Source organism: Leptosomus discolor, chromosome 5 (genome assembly GCF_034619465.1).
Source record: "Leptosomus discolor isolate bLepDis1 chromosome 5, bLepDis1.hap2, whole genome shotgun sequence".
NCBI classification, from domain to species: Eukaryota; Metazoa; Chordata; class Aves; order Leptosomiformes; family Leptosomidae; genus Leptosomus; species Leptosomus discolor.
In genome coordinates this window covers 2,191,753-2,208,342 of record NC_141395.1, presented here as the reverse complement: position 1 = coordinate 2,208,342, position 16,590 = coordinate 2,191,753, and the positions used below count along the sequence as shown (strand labels likewise).

General features: G+C 38.5%; 1 protein-coding gene across 1 annotated transcript in view; it reads right to left on the bottom strand.

Annotated features, from left to right (window-relative positions):
• NEB (nebulin) overlaps window positions 1-16,590 on the bottom strand; it is a 125,399-nt gene that overhangs the window by 90,065 nt on the left and 18,744 nt on the right. The window contains exons 17-29 of the mRNA XM_086465409.1: window positions 12,405-12,512; window positions 11,202-11,513; window positions 9,539-9,745; window positions 8,699-8,803; window positions 8,435-8,542; window positions 7,743-8,054; window positions 6,778-6,984; window positions 5,080-5,184; window positions 4,151-4,258; window positions 2,335-2,646; window positions 1,940-2,146; window positions 1,348-1,452; window positions 550-657 (exon numbers count right to left, since the gene is read on the bottom strand). Of these exons, the coding sequence (XP_086321535.1) occupies window positions 550-657; window positions 1,348-1,452; window positions 1,940-2,146; window positions 2,335-2,646; window positions 4,151-4,258; window positions 5,080-5,184; window positions 6,778-6,984; window positions 7,743-8,054; window positions 8,435-8,542; window positions 8,699-8,803; window positions 9,539-9,745; window positions 11,202-11,513; window positions 12,405-12,512 (2,304 nt within the window). The remainder of the gene's footprint in view (window positions 1-549; window positions 658-1,347; window positions 1,453-1,939; window positions 2,147-2,334; window positions 2,647-4,150; window positions 4,259-5,079; window positions 5,185-6,777; window positions 6,985-7,742; window positions 8,055-8,434; window positions 8,543-8,698; window positions 8,804-9,538; window positions 9,746-11,201; window positions 11,514-12,404; window positions 12,513-16,590) is intronic.

Below are 16,590 nucleotides of genomic sequence, written 5' to 3'. Positions count from 1 at the left end.
ACAGTCACAGTGTGCAGAACTCCCAAAGGCTGGCACAGTGAAATATTTTGATGAATAAAGTAATCAGCAATGAAAAATGCTGCTGCTTAACCAGTGGAAACATTCCCTAACAAATAATAAAATCTCTCTTCCATAAAGGCAGGGTTTGCATTCATATCAAGTGATGATAACAGCAATACATGTGTCCCCACATCTACTTCAGAGATGTAAAGAGGATTTCTCAGTGTAGGCACCGAGATCAGCTCATTGGACCAAATTTGCTGCTGCTCTGAACAGGTAACGTCCCAAAGAGCAGACAGCTCCTAACTTTGTACAATGAGCCACTTCATGGATGGACCACTATCTTTGGAATTGCCAAGACGCCAGAGCAACCCTTCTTAAGTTGCTTTCTTCATGGACAAGAACAGATCAGGAAAGAGCTTTGTCAGCAGTTCTGCTTTTTACTCCAAGCCACACCTTGGAGAGAGGTGCATCTCAATCTAGTGTGGCTCTGAAGGTTATAGCACCTAGATAAAGCGTATATCACCGTGAATTAGAAATGTTGCTTACATCACTTGCAATGTCTCTTGAAGCTTTGGCAGCTTTCACTGAAATGGCTTCAGGTGTGAGGTCATAGCCTTTCTTTATCATTTCCTCCCAGCCAAGCTTGTACAGTTTCTAAAATTGAAAACAATAGTTTTTCTTTATTGCAGCAGCTTCCTACTACAGCTTATCTTGGGGATTTGAAACATATACATCGGGAATAACCAAAAACTTTATAATTTTGTTAAGCCAATTGAAATTAATAAAGCTGTAATGTACCCACTTAATAGTCAATTCCATTTGTGCACAGTTGATTTTAAGTTCCGGCACTTGCAAGTGAAAAATTTGCCTCTGAGCAATCATGCAAAGCAAAACCTAAGTATTTTATAGTGGCACAATTACTGCTTTCTTACATTTGAGAGCCGACAGAAAAGTTAGAATCACTGCCTGCATTTCTTTTCCCATATGTTAAGTTAAAAATATACGTAACAAACTTGTAATTTTATAGTAAGGAATTTGTAACATGATTGATTTCTATGGTGAGCATAGAGCATGGACTATGCACATCCAGATTTTAAAAGCAGGACTTATATTTTCCATACATTATAACGTAATTTAGGCTGGTACTTCGCTAGCCTGAAGATGGTACCTATCGCTACTCTGAACACACTACTCATACAAATTCTTGCCTCTGTTCTAAACCCCCCATTCCACTTCTTCCAACTTATACAAATTAATCACTTGTTTTTAAATGGGAGGCACCTTTAAATTTGAAGAAAGTAGATATTAATTTAAAATGTGATAGGAAGTATTAAAAAACTCTACCTGACTGTAGTTTGTCTTGTTCTGTTTTGCCTGTAGAATATCTGGTGTATCTGGCATCACGTGAACCTGGGTTTTATCCTTCTCCCAAGCTTGAGTATAAGCATGCTATTGAAAAAAGTAACATCAGCTGTGTTAATATAAATGACAAAGGATGGCTCTTTCCGGGTTTTCACCTTTCCATTTGAGCCCTTAGGATACAGATGAGTAAAAAGACAAAGGTGCTGACTCATTTATTTTACTATGTAATGACCTAATCCAGAATCAGATTAATTAGGATACAGTCTTGCTTCTAACGAAGTCCAGTTATCAAGATTTTCAGGGCCAGTAATTTCTATACAAAAATAAGAAGACTAGAGGTTGGAGAGGTAGCAACGAGAAAAATGAGAAAAGATTTATCTAACTAATCCTATTTATCAGTAACAGAGAGCTTCATTAAGAAAAAAAAAAAAAAAAAAGAAAGAGGAACCTGAAAGGGACAGTTGTTTTTCCCAGGGAAACACTGCTGCATAAAGGTGGTGACATAGACTTACAGCCTGTTTATTGAAATGGATTACACGTAAACTTCTGCCCAGTTTTCCCCATAAATACTCACTTTGTTCATTATATTTGCATTCTGCTTTGCAAGGACCATGTCCATGGCATCATTCTGTTTTGTGAAGGGGAACATGCTGGGATGCTGGCGGTATTTCCGATCGCTTGCGATTTCTGTGGCTTTCTTAGATTTCTCCACATCCAGAGAACCAGCAGGACTCCAGCCGATACCCTTGAACCACTCATTGTAATCCTGCTTGTACTCATTCTGCCAACAGAACACCAACCGAAACTTTACAGTTTACAAATGGCTCATCCCAAATAATTCTGCTGTTTCCAAAACACAGCCATAATGAAAAAAAACCCAAACAAAAAAACAAAAAAACCCAACAAAACCCAAAAACCAGGAAATAAAAAAGTCACAGCTGTGAATGACAAAAAGAAACAGAAACTTACATCACTTTGTATCTGATTCATGTTTCTGTAGAGTTCTAAACTCATTGCATCTGGTAGAAGCATGTATTGGTGAATCAGTCGTTTGTAGTTCGTGTTGGTTACACGATCTTGTGCCTCCTTCGCTGCCACGATGCTGAGCGTATCAGCAGGCGTTTGGTAATGCGTCTTGCTCGTCTCATAAGCTTTCTTGTATTCCCGGTCAGACTGCATCTTAGCCACTTGCATGTAATGGACAAGTTTGGGATCATCCTGAAGGCTGCGGAAGCCTATAAGTTTTCCCTTGTCTTGCTCATAACCTATTTTGTATTTGTACTGTAAAGGGAACAGAGACAGAGACTTTAATTCCACTGTATTTGGTTAATAAGCAGTATCTATCTCGTAAGGAATAGAACCCCAAACCTAAGATTTTTACATTGTTAAGAAAACATCACAAAGCATATAGAGGTGGTAGCTTTGTCCACTTACTCTTAGGGTGCACTCTAAAGCAAAACAGATGTCTAGCATCCCTTTCAAAAGCAGTATATTTAAACCACTTTCTTAATAAATGAAATTTCCTTACAGTAGCTTAATTCTGCTCCTGCACAAGGTTCAGTGTAACCTGGGGTTCCATTGCTTTCCATTCTCATAAATGACACAATGAAAATATGGAACGTACTGACAGAAAGCAAAAGGTAAAGAAACACATAAGATCTGGTTTGCTGAAGTCAGTATTTGGAAAAAATGCACTTTTTAGTCTTTTCACACCACAGTTTAGAGATACTCCTATTAGCTCTCAGCTGGGCTATCACAAACACTAGAACCAAGGTGCATTAACCCTCACAGTTCTCTATTACTATTGCCATCGGGCTTCCAATATTTGGCTTAGGTAACTATTTTCACGGTAGTCTGCACCATGCTCAGAATACTTGAGTTCATATCTAAAGACTAACCACAAAGTCGAAGTTCTAATCACCACTTCCATTAGGTTCACTCGTTCAAGTGTCTAAAAAATCCAAGATACTTCCCCCAAGACCTTTTGTATTTTTTTGTTTAATAAAACCAATAGTTCCAATTCTTAACCCCTTCCTCAATCTCTAATCAACCCTGGGCAAGGAACTACACAGACAAAGTATCAATTCCTTTTTCCTTCACTGCTTACTGCTTGGAGAGAACTCAGAATGGAAGTATCTTCCCCTCAGATTTAGAGCAGGGACAGAGCAAATTGACTTTGTGGTGGCTGCAACATCCCCTATGGTCTCGAAAAACAAAAAAAAAAGGGGGGCTAAACAACACGTCCTTAGGCCCTAACTTCACCCCTCTCTCAGGCTGGATTTGCCCCTGCCACAGCAAATCCCTCATCGCTGATACACAAAGGATTTCAGAATGGTCCAGATTCCAGATGCCTGTATTCTCTGCACCAAAAAATTTAAAGGGACCTTCACCAAAGGAGTAAAGATAGCGGTACCACAGCAGTAAGAGTCATTTAAATACGTCTGTTCTTTTTAAATACTTGTAAGAATGATCTCTGAACACTCTGTCTATACTACAGATCTACAACATACATTCATAAAGTATTCAAGCACCATCACATTAAGGAATGAACTGCCTTTCCCCCCACTGCCAAGAGTCCCTCATGTATCTCCTTACCTTTCTAACGAAGAAATTGTTCTTTAACCCTGCTAGAAAATGTATTAGAATATATATCAAATATGCCAGAATTATTTACAAGCAAGAGAATAAAGACACTTCATATATTTGGCATATAAAATTGACCTGTGTCAAGAAAGGGATGTTTTACAATATCAGAAATGGATAATTTTTTCTTTCAAAAACTTACATCACTAGCAATATCCCTAGAAGCTTTGGCAGCCTTAATAGGGATAGCATCAGCTCTGAGGTCATACCCTTTCTTCCTAGATTCTTCAAATGAAAGTCTGTACATTTTCTGGGAAAAGAAAAGAAACATCCTTTAAAAAAGCAAACCACACTACACTCACTTAAATAAAGCTATTCATTTTATATGATAACTTGAAACACAGACTATTCACATGTGTAACACTCCTTGAACAGTTGTTTAAGGCACTCGGGGACACAGAGAGGAATACTCCTTCAAAATTAACTCCAACCTTAGTATTCAGATGTCAGTGCAGCTGGACTGCACTGTAAGCAGTAACAATAACCTCTAACAAAAGAGTAAAAAATTGCATTTGTTTCCCACATGCACAAAGATTGGTGAAAAGTTACATCTACAGGGGTGTCAGCTTTTAAAAAGGAGATAAATACGTCTATTTCTGTGCACGTTAAGGATGTGCACAATCACAAGCAATACTTTTTTTTAACATATGCAGCTTTCACAACTGGCTACTGAAAAACCATCTATAACATTACCTGTTACTGAAAGAACAGGTTCAATCTGCAAGAAATGTGAATCCAGTACAAAAATTTGTGCATAGAGAAATAAAATAATAAATACAGTAACAACCATGGATAGTACTCAGATTCTACTGTTTTCTTAGCAACTATTATATTTTAATGACCTACATGAACGCTTCATAATCTGAACACAAATATGTTTTTTTCTTGGCAACTTTTGGTATTTAACTTTGGAGAAGGAAGCGGAAAAAAAGGAAAATTAGTAGCTTTTTGTGAAATGACTACAGGTTAGCAAAGTGAGAGTTAGGGACACTTTCATATGCTGTCATCACCCTTATTCCTAATTAAAAAAAAAAAAAAAAGCAACATAATAGTCTTACAACCAGTACTCACATCGCTCAAATTAAATGCATTAACTTTCGCTAAAGCAATCTGTGGAATATCTGGTGTGATGTGAACTTTCTTTTTGTCTTCTTCCCATGCTTGTTTGTACTTGTGCTGGAGGGATAAAAAAAAGAAAGCAACGTCAATATCACCAAAAAATTAAATAAAACCTTTTGAAAGAATATAGAATCATCAGGTTGGAACAGACCTCTGAGATCATCAAGTCCAACCATTGACCTAACACCACCATGCCCCACTGTTTCCCATTTGACATAAAAACATTACAATGATGCAAGTACTAATGTGGTAGAAGCAGTTGCCTGTTTATTTCAGCACTTCAAAGCAGTGTGAATTAGGAATAGCTCTTAGAAAGCTAATTGTGTGAGGCTGAAATAAAAGTGGAAGAAATACCAATCTTGCCAGAGTATTTTTTCGCTTGCCATTTGCCCAGCAGTGCATTCAAGCACATGGAACGGCAGAAAGCCATGGCTTTCAAAAGGTACTGGTCTGGCTGGGATGGAGTTACCCCTCTTCAGAGCAGCTCGAACAGCGCTGCGGTTTAGATTTGTGACGCCAACAGCGCTGACAGAGCCATTGCTGTGTTTGCACAGCACCAAGGGCTTCGCTGAGTCTCTCCGCCCCCGCAGCCAACGCACCGGGGGGTGTGCGAGAGGCTGGGAGGGGACACAACCAGGCAGATGCACCAGCTACCCAGAGACGTTCCACGCCATACATCATGCTCAGCAAACGAAAAGGGAGAGGAGGGGTTTGGGGAGGTGAGGAGTCTTTTGCTTGGGAACTGCCTGGGCATCAGTGTACCTGTGGTAGATGGCTTTTGCATCACTGGTTTAGTTTTGTTTTCTTTCTCTCCTCTTCCCCTCCCCCTGTGCTTATTAAACATTTTTTATCTTGACCCACAAGGGTTTTTTTGGCTTTTACTCTGCCTTTCCTCTTCCCCCATGCCACTGGAGGGGAAGGGGAGGAAGCAAGCGAGTGGCTATGGGGTGCTTAGCTGCCTACTGGGGTTAACCCCAGAACTAAAAGCCAAGCCAGATGGTTAAAATATATATATATATATTTTTTTAGAGGTTGTAGATTATTAGTTTATCTCCTGGAAAATAAGTATCAATTGAGAGAGGCAATAGAGCTTTTCTTAGACGAAACAGGGCTAAGGAAAGTGCACACAAGGTTCTGATGGTCCCTGTAACTACAACGCACATGAACCTTTTTAAAGAACACCAGTGGGTTACAGCAGTTCAGCAGGAGAATCAGAAAATAAATATCGCATTATAAAAGCATTGATATCATGTAGCAATTTCATATTAACGCAACTGGCATCAGATGAAACAGACTACGCATTTAAAAGTTTGAATTCTGTTTCTGAAAGGGATCACTCCAGTATTTTCAGCCCCTAGATTTAAACTGCCAGACGTCTATAATCAGTTATCTTGGGTAAACTTTATTAATAATATGTGACCCCCAGGTCTGTCTTTATACGTATTTCTTAGAAATATTAGTGTCATGCTTTGCTTTCAGGTATATCAAAGGTCTATTAAGATGAAATACAATTACAGTCAAGCATACTCATTAGCTGCCAAAATTGATGCTTTCCAAAGCTGTGCATAAAACAATATTGACTATTACAACATGTATAGTTTGTTTCTTACTTCTGCAAACTTAAATGAATTTTCATGAATGCTTGCTTACCTCATCCATGATTTTAGCGTTATTTAAAGCTAAGACCATGTTCATGGAATCCATAGGAACAGAATACTTCAGCTTGTCTGGATGCTGGCGATACTTCTTTTCACTAACAATTTCCATTGCTTTTTTGTTCTTCTCAGCTTCCAGGGAGCCCAGTGGCATCCATCCAACGCCCTTCATAGTTTCATCATATTCTGCTCTGTATTGATTCTGGAGGCAGAAAGAAAAGAAAATAATCAGATGTGTGAAAAAGCCTAAACCATGACACTTCTTTCTGTGTTTAACAAATCTGTGTTAGATTTTTAACGCACTTATTCTAAAAAGCGGCCAACAGTATCATGATGCATTCAGGGTTTATTTAGAAACGCATTCGTTACAGTAGTGTCTGTATTTTATAACTCCACCTATTATACAATATTCAGATCCTCCATACGATGTATATAGATTGCTCACATGACTTTACAAGCTAAGGCCCTCTTGAAGGAGGGGTTTATCTTGAACTACTATACTGAGGAAAAAAGATGGTCTTCTCTAGAGGTTAAATATCCCAGAAAACCTGAGAACATAGCTACTTAGCTAGTTTCTCCTTCTTCCAAAAAGATAACTTTTTGGAAGTACAAAATAAAACTGTTAATGAAAAATGAAGCTTTTCTTGTCTTGGCCTGCACACACCTATCGCTCCTGAAGAGCCCAGTGGGACATGTAAAGAGTAAATATCCATTTTACTTTACACATAAAATGACTTATTTCTGGGCCCAAATTCTGTAGCAATAGGTGCTATTTAGTATTTCAGAGTCTTTGAAAAACACAATGGCTCTATCAGTGCTGAAGGTCTCATTTCATTGACACTTTGGCATGTAACTGAGCTGATTTCACTAAGAAAACAGTACTGCTTATCTTACAGTACGCTTTCATAAACAGAGCATCAGCGTATTGTCAATGCAAAGGTTGAAGAATCTCTCACTTACATCGCTTTGTAGTTGCATCATGTTTTTGGCTAATTCAAGACTCATAGCATCAGGCAAAACGTTGTAGGTATGGATCAAGTTTTTGTAGTTTGCATTGGTAGCCACTTCCTGCGCTTTCTTGGCTGCCACGACACTGAACATGTCAACTGGGGTATGGAAATTAGTCTTTGCCTTCTCATAATCCTTTTTGTATTCACGGTCAGATTGCATCTTAGCCACCTGCATGAAGTGCACCAGCTTGGGGTCGTCTTCAAGGCTGCGGAACCCAATGTGTTTTCCTTTCTCTTTTTCGTAGGCGAGTTTGTATTTATACTGACAGCAAGAAAGAGAAAGAACAGCAAAAACTTAAATTAAAAAATGCACTATTGAGCTCAATTTTAATCTCTGAAAATATAGGAATTCTTTGTTCTTTTTCATCATAAAATCTCAGGTTTAGCCAAACATACTCAGTCTTATAAAATAGCCCATTGAATACAGGCACACGGAGCTCAGCACCTCACTGAACAAAGAGTGAATAAGCACAATTCAGCCTTACTCCACTGCAGAACAAGTACTGCAAAGGTTCAAGTGTACGACCGAAACCTGGACAACTCAAGATGCTTGAAAAAACACACTTGTGCATAATGGAGCACTTTGAAAGTGTTCTGGCTGTCTCGTAGCTACTCTGAGTACTCTCACGCCATCAAACTTACATCACTCGCAATGTCTCTGGAGGCTTTGGCTGCTTTTATTGGAATAGCATCTGGCTGCATGTCATAACCTTTCTTCTTCTCTTCCTCCCATCCAGCTTTGTAAAGTTTCTAATGGAAAATGTAAAAAGAGAACAGGTACTCTATTATGAAGGCAGAACTACTCAAGTACCCTGCATCTGAATTTAAATATTTTCAAAACAGACATAAAAATTACACCAATTTTTGATCAGACACCAAACACCCACTGTGAGCATGGCAACTCACATTACTCATTGTGATCTGGTTCACTCTAGACTGCAGAATTTCTGGAGTATCTGGCATAACATGAATGCTGGTCTTCTCTTTGTTCCATTTATCAGTGTAGAGCCTCTGCAATTACAAATTAATATTTAGCATTGAAAGGGCATTGCACTCATAAAGTAAGAGCTTGCCTTTGTTCTGCTCATTTACAATAAATAATATTTTACAGTACAGTAAAAGGTTCCACAACTACAGTCTTCACAAATACAAATGCCAAGTGGCAATATTATATCCCTCCTCTTGCTTTAGTACTTTGAGAAATTTGCAAAGTACGTTTTGATAACTAATAAATATTGAAACTGAAAATTTTCAGTCTGCATTCTTCCCTGCTTTAATGCAAACCTTTTTTTATTTTTTTTTTTCCCCCACACACCCTCTTTCCATGACAAACATGTAATAAGGATCAGTGGTGTCCCAGACAGCTAGGGACAAATTTAAAGAACTCCACTTTTCAAGGAATTCTGTACAATATTTTTGTGACAGAATTTCAGGAGGTTTTTTAGCTCACTGATTACGAACACTACTTCTTGCAGAAAAAGAGCAAAGCTTACCAAAGCAGTATAGATCTGGAGAAGACATCTTTAATCACATACACAAAAGAGAAGTCTTTAATCTTCACAAAGAAAAAATGAAGCTCCCTTAGTTATGAATACAGTCCGAGGCCTCGTCCTCTGTTAGTCACGGAGCAAACCACTATAGCCATTTGAAATGCTAATGACCCCAGTGGGAAGGCACTGCCCCACAATTTGGCAAGACAAAGACCCAAGCTCTGGCTCACTCAGCATCACCTGAACCAGTTCTCACCTTATTCATGGTCTTGGCATTTTGCTTAGCTAGCACTTGTTCCATTGCATCCATCGTAATGGAGTACTTCAGCTTGTCTGGGTGCTGCCGATACTTCTTCTCACTGAGAATCTCGGTAGCTTTTTTGGCCTTTTCTACATCCAGTGACTGAATTGGTATCCAGCCAACTCCTCTCAACCAGTTATTAAAGTCTGCTTTGTACACGTTCTTTTAAAAAAATAACCAGGAAAACCACAGTGAGACAGGGAAAATTAGAAGACATATACACATAAAAACAGGTAAGGCCTTAAAACTTCTCCTAGTCGTCCATTTTTGAAGAAACATTTAGACAAGCCTGTTACAAATGCTATTGTTCTCCAAACAATTGTTTTCCAAATTCTTAGCATAACATTAACAACTACTGATGCATCAGGGATAAAGACATTCTTTTCAGTAAATCAACCTGTACAGCACACTACAAACCAAGTGCGCACACCTTTGAACAAATTTTGAGCAGTAAACACAAAAACTTGACAAAAATATGAGAATTCTTTTAAATGACACTCTTGTTTGTTAGTAGACTCTGTTTTCAGTAGAATTAATTCAGAGAAGTTGTTTCAACAACTTCTGTTTAATGGCCTGGTTCTGCACAACCTTGAATAGGTACCATTCCTATTTAACCATACTTTATAACATGGCTTTTAGAAGAGATAAAGGTACAAAAATGCTGCAAAAACAAAGCCTGTTCCTGAACTGCAATGTTAGAAGTAACAGGGAGACTATCCGAGTCTGAGAAGAGACCCCATGCTTCCATAGCATGTCTATACAGGGCAAAACTTGTCCTCAAGCATCACACTTCCCTCCTTGCAAACATCCTGAGTTAGAGCGCCAAGCAAGCTCAGCCAGCTCAGCAAGGCTAGGTAAAAATACAACAAGGAAGCAAAAAACTTGAGATGAAAATTTTTCTATTTGAACAGTAACTAAAGGTCAGATCCTCTGTCTGCTGGGAACACGCATTATCCTCTCCAAACAATGCTTCGAATCTGAAGAACACTTTCAATGAGACTGTTAACATTGCAGGGAATTTCAGTTTATCAGAAGACTGTTAAATAAAGCAGACCCTAAAGCTACATTAGTGGAAAAAAATGGAAATGAGTCACAAAACTTAATGGCAATTACAAAGCTGTTTTATGAATCCTTATGCATGGCATATGCATCTCTTGGAGGATGATAAAGGCAGGAAGGAAAAGTGAACAAAATAAATCTCAAATCCCTAGATACGATGCAAACATACCTAATGTACGTTTTTGGTAAACTTAGATAAAATATAGTCAGAATTTAGACTCTGTACATTACCTATGATCTCTGACAATACAAATAATAATCACAGTAATAACACACTGTAATTACAAATCTACCTACAAAAATACAGGAACTAGAAAGCCACGTTCATTTGCTGAGCATTAGCCAAACATGCAGAGAGACAGAGAACGCTGTTACTTGCTAGGAAAGCTCCCTAGAACTTACCAGCTACGCTCAATTCTGATAATCTTTGGAAAACAGAGGGTTCCAAACCTGACATTTACTGTTAATCCAATATAGCTCATTTTTTAACTTTAAAAGGTCAGTAGCGTAACACTGTCATTACGAGAATTAATAAAGGAGCTGATTAATCATTACATACATCGCTCTGAAGCTGCATCACATTTCTCGATAGCTCCAGATTCACAGAATCAGGCAAGAGCGTGTAATCGTGAATGAGCTGTTTATAGCCAGCGTTCGTAACTGCTTCCTGGGCTTTCTTGGCAGCCATCACACTGAACATATCCAAAGGAGTGTGATATTTGGTCTTGGTCACTTCGTAATCCTTCTTGTATTCACGATCTGATTGTATTTTGGCCACGTTCATGTAGTGAACAAGTTTAGGATCGTCCTGCAGGCTACGGTATCCAACCTGTTTGCCTTTTTCTTTCTCATATGATTCCTTGTACTTGTACTAGAGACAAAGGAAAAGAAAGCCTTACCCACTTTGGAAAGAGAAGTCATACTTTTGATAATGTTTTGAAACTCAACTTTCACAACTGCAGTTCAGTCTATAAACTCATAAATTGTTTTTCAGACAGCACAGGATCACTTAGGTCAAAAGAAGAGGAGGATTGCTGGATTTCTCAGCATGTCATGACCCCTGGTATAGATCTAAACCTCCATATGCAGCTACATGCCCTCTCTCACCATATATTTTACTGCCATAGACTTCCAACTCCCAGTAACGTCCAGCTTTTAATAAAAAGATTAGCATAACAATGTATTATTGACAAGCCCAAGACTACCAAACCATTAGATATCCCAATACTCAGCTCTCGGAGGGAGGCATGTTTAAGTGAGGAATAGAAGACATTTGCAGCCTTTCGCTAAAGTGAGCGAGTTTATCTCTGTGGTCCAAATCTCCTTCCACAGCTCGTGTCAGACGGCACACCAAGCTTTCCTGTTGCCACTGACAGAGCTGCCTGAGAACACCCACAGTTCTGTACAGCTCGTGAACGCTAGACAAGTACAGGTCTCCAGCAATTAAGAATACAGCACAGGTAAGTTATAACAAAGGAACTTTCAAAAAGCCAGTGAATACTTGAAGCACCTACAAACAGCCCCAGCTCACCAGCACTCACACACATTATGATACATTTCCAAAGAAACAGGGTTTTTTCAGAGGTTCATGTAAACATCTGAATTCACTTGTTATTTCACAGCACCATAAGTGCTTCAACTCTCAGAGCTGAGTGTCTCTAGACCATTGTACATATATAGCATATGCTCTGTCACATAATGTGCTACAGAAAGCTGCAACACAGTAGGTGTATGTGTTCCGTTTTATGTAAATTATACTTACATCACTCGCAATATTTCGAGAAGCTTTAGCAGCAATAATGGGAATGGCATCTGGTTTCAGATCATATCCTTTGGCGATGGTTTTTTTCCAGTCTGCTTTGTAGTTCGCCTTGTAGGGAAAAAAAAGTATGAGTTTGAGGTGTTATGAGTGGCAATTTTAATGAAGTAATTTAAGCTCATCTTTTTATTATAGTTATAGGAATCAAAATAGTCAGTTTAGTCTGTGCAATTGCAAGGAAAAATGTTAACCTGTACACAAACTACAATTATGTTATGGTAAATCAGTCTACTACAGGAGATAGGAGAGTCCTTCAAGGCAATCAGTTTAATTCACGTAGCTAAATCATTAGCTCTACAAGAAATTTTTGCTATTTTATGCAGAACAACTCTATCAGTGGCATTTGTGCCCTTGCTTAAGCAAATCCCTTTTTCATTTGACTGAACCTTCAGAAATTTTTTCCTGTTAGCTTCAAAATCAGGCCTTGTGGTCTTCAGCGACTGAAGAAAGCAGTCTGGCTGATTTTTTGTTAGCAGTTAGCATCTGGACAGACTGACAGTATTTCAAGGCTATTAAAAGAGATGCCAGCTTTTACCTAGTAATGTCACCAAAAAATTGAGTATCAACAAAGGCAATAGAATTGCTACTCTCAGTGGAGGTCTTTCTGGTGTTGGACAGACGTGAGAAGCAATGGAAAGCAGGCAGACTAGAGGCTGAATGGCAGAAAAAAGGCCTTACTGTCTTTCCACCGCAGGAGTTAACTCCCTTTGAAAACCCAGCAGCAGGAAGCAACACACAGAGAACTCGTACTGCTTGCCTACGCAATGTGTTTTTTATATAAAAGTAGATGACAAGTCTCCAAACCTGTAGGAATCTGAACAATAAGTCATGCTGGTTTTCTCATTCAGTCTGTCCCGGTAGTTTGGCAATAAAGCACCGAAATGTGTTTGTGTTCGTGAGTGCTCAGACAGCTTAAAAATTTCTTAACAAGCACAAAACTCATTGACTTCTGGAAGTAAAAGTTCAGCTGAATTCAGAGCTTGTGCATTTCTATACTCAATATCATAGCATTAATAAATGAAAGTGGGTTTTTTCCTATCAATTAAATTACAAATAAATATATCATTGAACAAACTACTGGTCATATGCTCACATCACTCAGATTGAAGGCGTTGACCCTGGCTTGAATAAACTGAGGAACATCAGGATCCAGGGTGTATTTGTGTTTTACTTTTTCACCCTCTTTTTTATATGTTACCTGCAAGGAAAAATAAACAAACACTTGTTGACAAGTACAAAGTAGGTAACAGCGTTAACAGAAACAACGCCACAATTTTAATTCTTACCAACAAACTGTAATTTTTATAGTTTTTAAATTTTAAAGGTTTTAGATGGAATTTGCCATATAATTCATAAACATGGTAAGAAAATAAAATCACTATATGACATTAAGAACAAAAAATTTCTTACATCACTCAGTTGCTTGGTGTTGTGCTGAGCTAAAACCATGGGTATTGAATCTGGTATACTTGTAAATTTGATGGTGTCGGGGTGCTGACGGTATTTCTTTTCATTTAACGCCTCTCCAGCCTTTTTAGCTTTTTCAACATCCAGTGAACCAAGAGGACTCCATCCAATACCCTTGAACCAGCTATTATAGTCTTGTTTATACGCATTCTGCAGGAGAGAAAGCCAACATGGACCAAGGTTTTCCCACAGAACTGTAATAATTCTGTTGAAAACCATAATCACACAGTCTAGCTTCTGTGGTCTACATTAGCAGGAAATATTCACAAAGTCGTGAAGGGAACAAGAGATTTTTTTTTATGCTTCTCTGATTTCATAAGGAAGAAAACAAGCTACTGCATTTTTGACTCATGATTCACTTCTTATGAACTGTAACATCCCTGCAGTATTTGCTAACCTTCCTTTTCTTTTACCCATGTAAAAAAAAAAAAAAAAATCACGAACCTTCAATTCTTAAATTCTAAACTACCATCTGGTGACCAATTAACAGGATTTAATTTGTTCTGTGTTTCAGCAGACTATGAGACTTGGCCTTATACACAGAACAGTGGAGACAGAGCAAGACAACTTAAAAATAAAGAATAAAACAAAGTTATGTTAGTTGCAAAAGTTTTCTGAGGAAACATGAAAAAAAAAAAAAGTTCCTTCGAATTCAATATTCCAGAAGTCTGATCTCCACTGATAAGCCAACATCAAAATCCTGTTGAGTAGAACTCACTCGGAATTTGGTATTTCTAAACGCCACCACCAGCGGATAAAACTTCTAACGATCCTCCCCCAGACGCAAGAAAAACAGACCATTCCCATGCAGTAATGGCATTTTTCACTGCGTATAAACCCATATTTTCCTTTTCACAGCGTGCAGGAAAACATCCATGAAATTGCAGTCACGGAAATACTTACATCGCTCTGAATTTGCATCATGTTCTTTGCAAGTTCAACATCCATGGCGTCCGGCAGGTAAGTGTAGTGATGGATGAGATTTTTGTAGTGGGCGTTAGAAGCTACATCCTGAGACTGTTTAGCAGCCTGGATACTGTACATGTCAGGAGGCGTGTGATAGTTCGTCTTGGTCTTCTCATAGTCTTTCTTGTACTCACGCTCGGACTGAATCTTTGCTACCTTCATGTAGTGGACAAGCTTAGGGTCATCTTGCAGGTTTCTGAAACCAACCTGCTTGCCTTTGGCCTTTTCATACGCTTCTTTATATTTATACTAGAAACAAAGGAAAGAGATCACATGTACTGTGTCATGGCTATTGGTGTCCACACTAATGCAAAAGAAAAGAAAAGCAAAGCTCTCATGACTTTCACTGGAAAACGAAGCTGCAAACAGCTCAGAAACCCTCTTAAATGGCACACCCAGCGACTATACCTCCATTAGCTTTTCTTGCTCCACCATCCAAGCCTGTACACACACCACAATAAGGTTTATCAACATTAGCTTTTCTTGCATGGAAGGGAAAATATTTCCTAAGCATTCCTGTATGGAATCGTGTATGAAAAATACTAGGATAACTGAGACAATACTTCTCAGACATTTGAAAGCAAGAGCAAACAAATGGCATATGGCTGGCCAGCTTCCTCCAGTTAGATGAAGCCACTGAAACATATCCCACTTTAATACCATTTGCACTATAAGGCCTTCTGACTCACGTACAAGCCGTGCTCCACCGTATAACCAAGAGCACCCTTAGCACATACTGTCTGTAAACAGGTGCTAACGTAGTGTATTGCCTGGAAGTTTGTCACAGAATGGTTGCAAGAGCTACCGATTCCATTTCTCCTGTGAAAAGCGGATGAAGAAACACTGGGCAATAGCATTTACCTATGTAAAGCAAAAAAGACGAGCAAAAATAAGTCCTACACAAACTAAGCCTTTGGGAAAGAATCTCCTAATACTGACTCTAGTGAGACTTGTGCAACATAGGAGGTCTACCATACGGCCTGTAACGGACAGCTTTTTTACTAAATGCCCAAGTATACCTGGAAGAGGTACTTACATCACTAGCAATGTTTCTTGAAGCCTTGGCTAGAGTAATTGGAATAGCATCAAGCGACACATTGTTCCCTTTAGCTATTAGGTCATGGTAGTCTTGCTTATAATATGCCTAAAAAGGAAAATCCATATTATTCCAGAGAACCTAGTAATCACATCAGCTATATGCAAGTCAAAGCTACTCCTAAGCTACTCCAGGCAATTCTTTAGAAGCAGATGCAGTGGGGATTGTATATGACTATCAGTCTTCATTTATGAGACCAGATCATTAATTGAATGATTATATGATCAAATGGTGTCTGGCTGGAAGTTCAAATGACACCAAGAACAAAAAATTACAGTGGTACAAGGTGATTATATAGTCTACTATTATAGAAAGTTATATGAGTATCTGTAACATATTACTCAAAAATCATTAACAATGTGTAAAATACGTTGTAAAGTTGTCACTTACATCACTGATGTTAGCTGCATTGTATCTAGCTTGGATAAACTGTGGGACATCTGGGGTAAGAGTATATTTATGTTTAACTTCCTCTCCAGAAGATCTGTATAGTTTCTGCAAAATATATCACACAGAAATAAATCCTTCTTTCCTTGTATAGCTACCCCCAGCTCACTGTAATTAACTGAGGGGTTATGTTTGATTTTGCAAATAAACGTC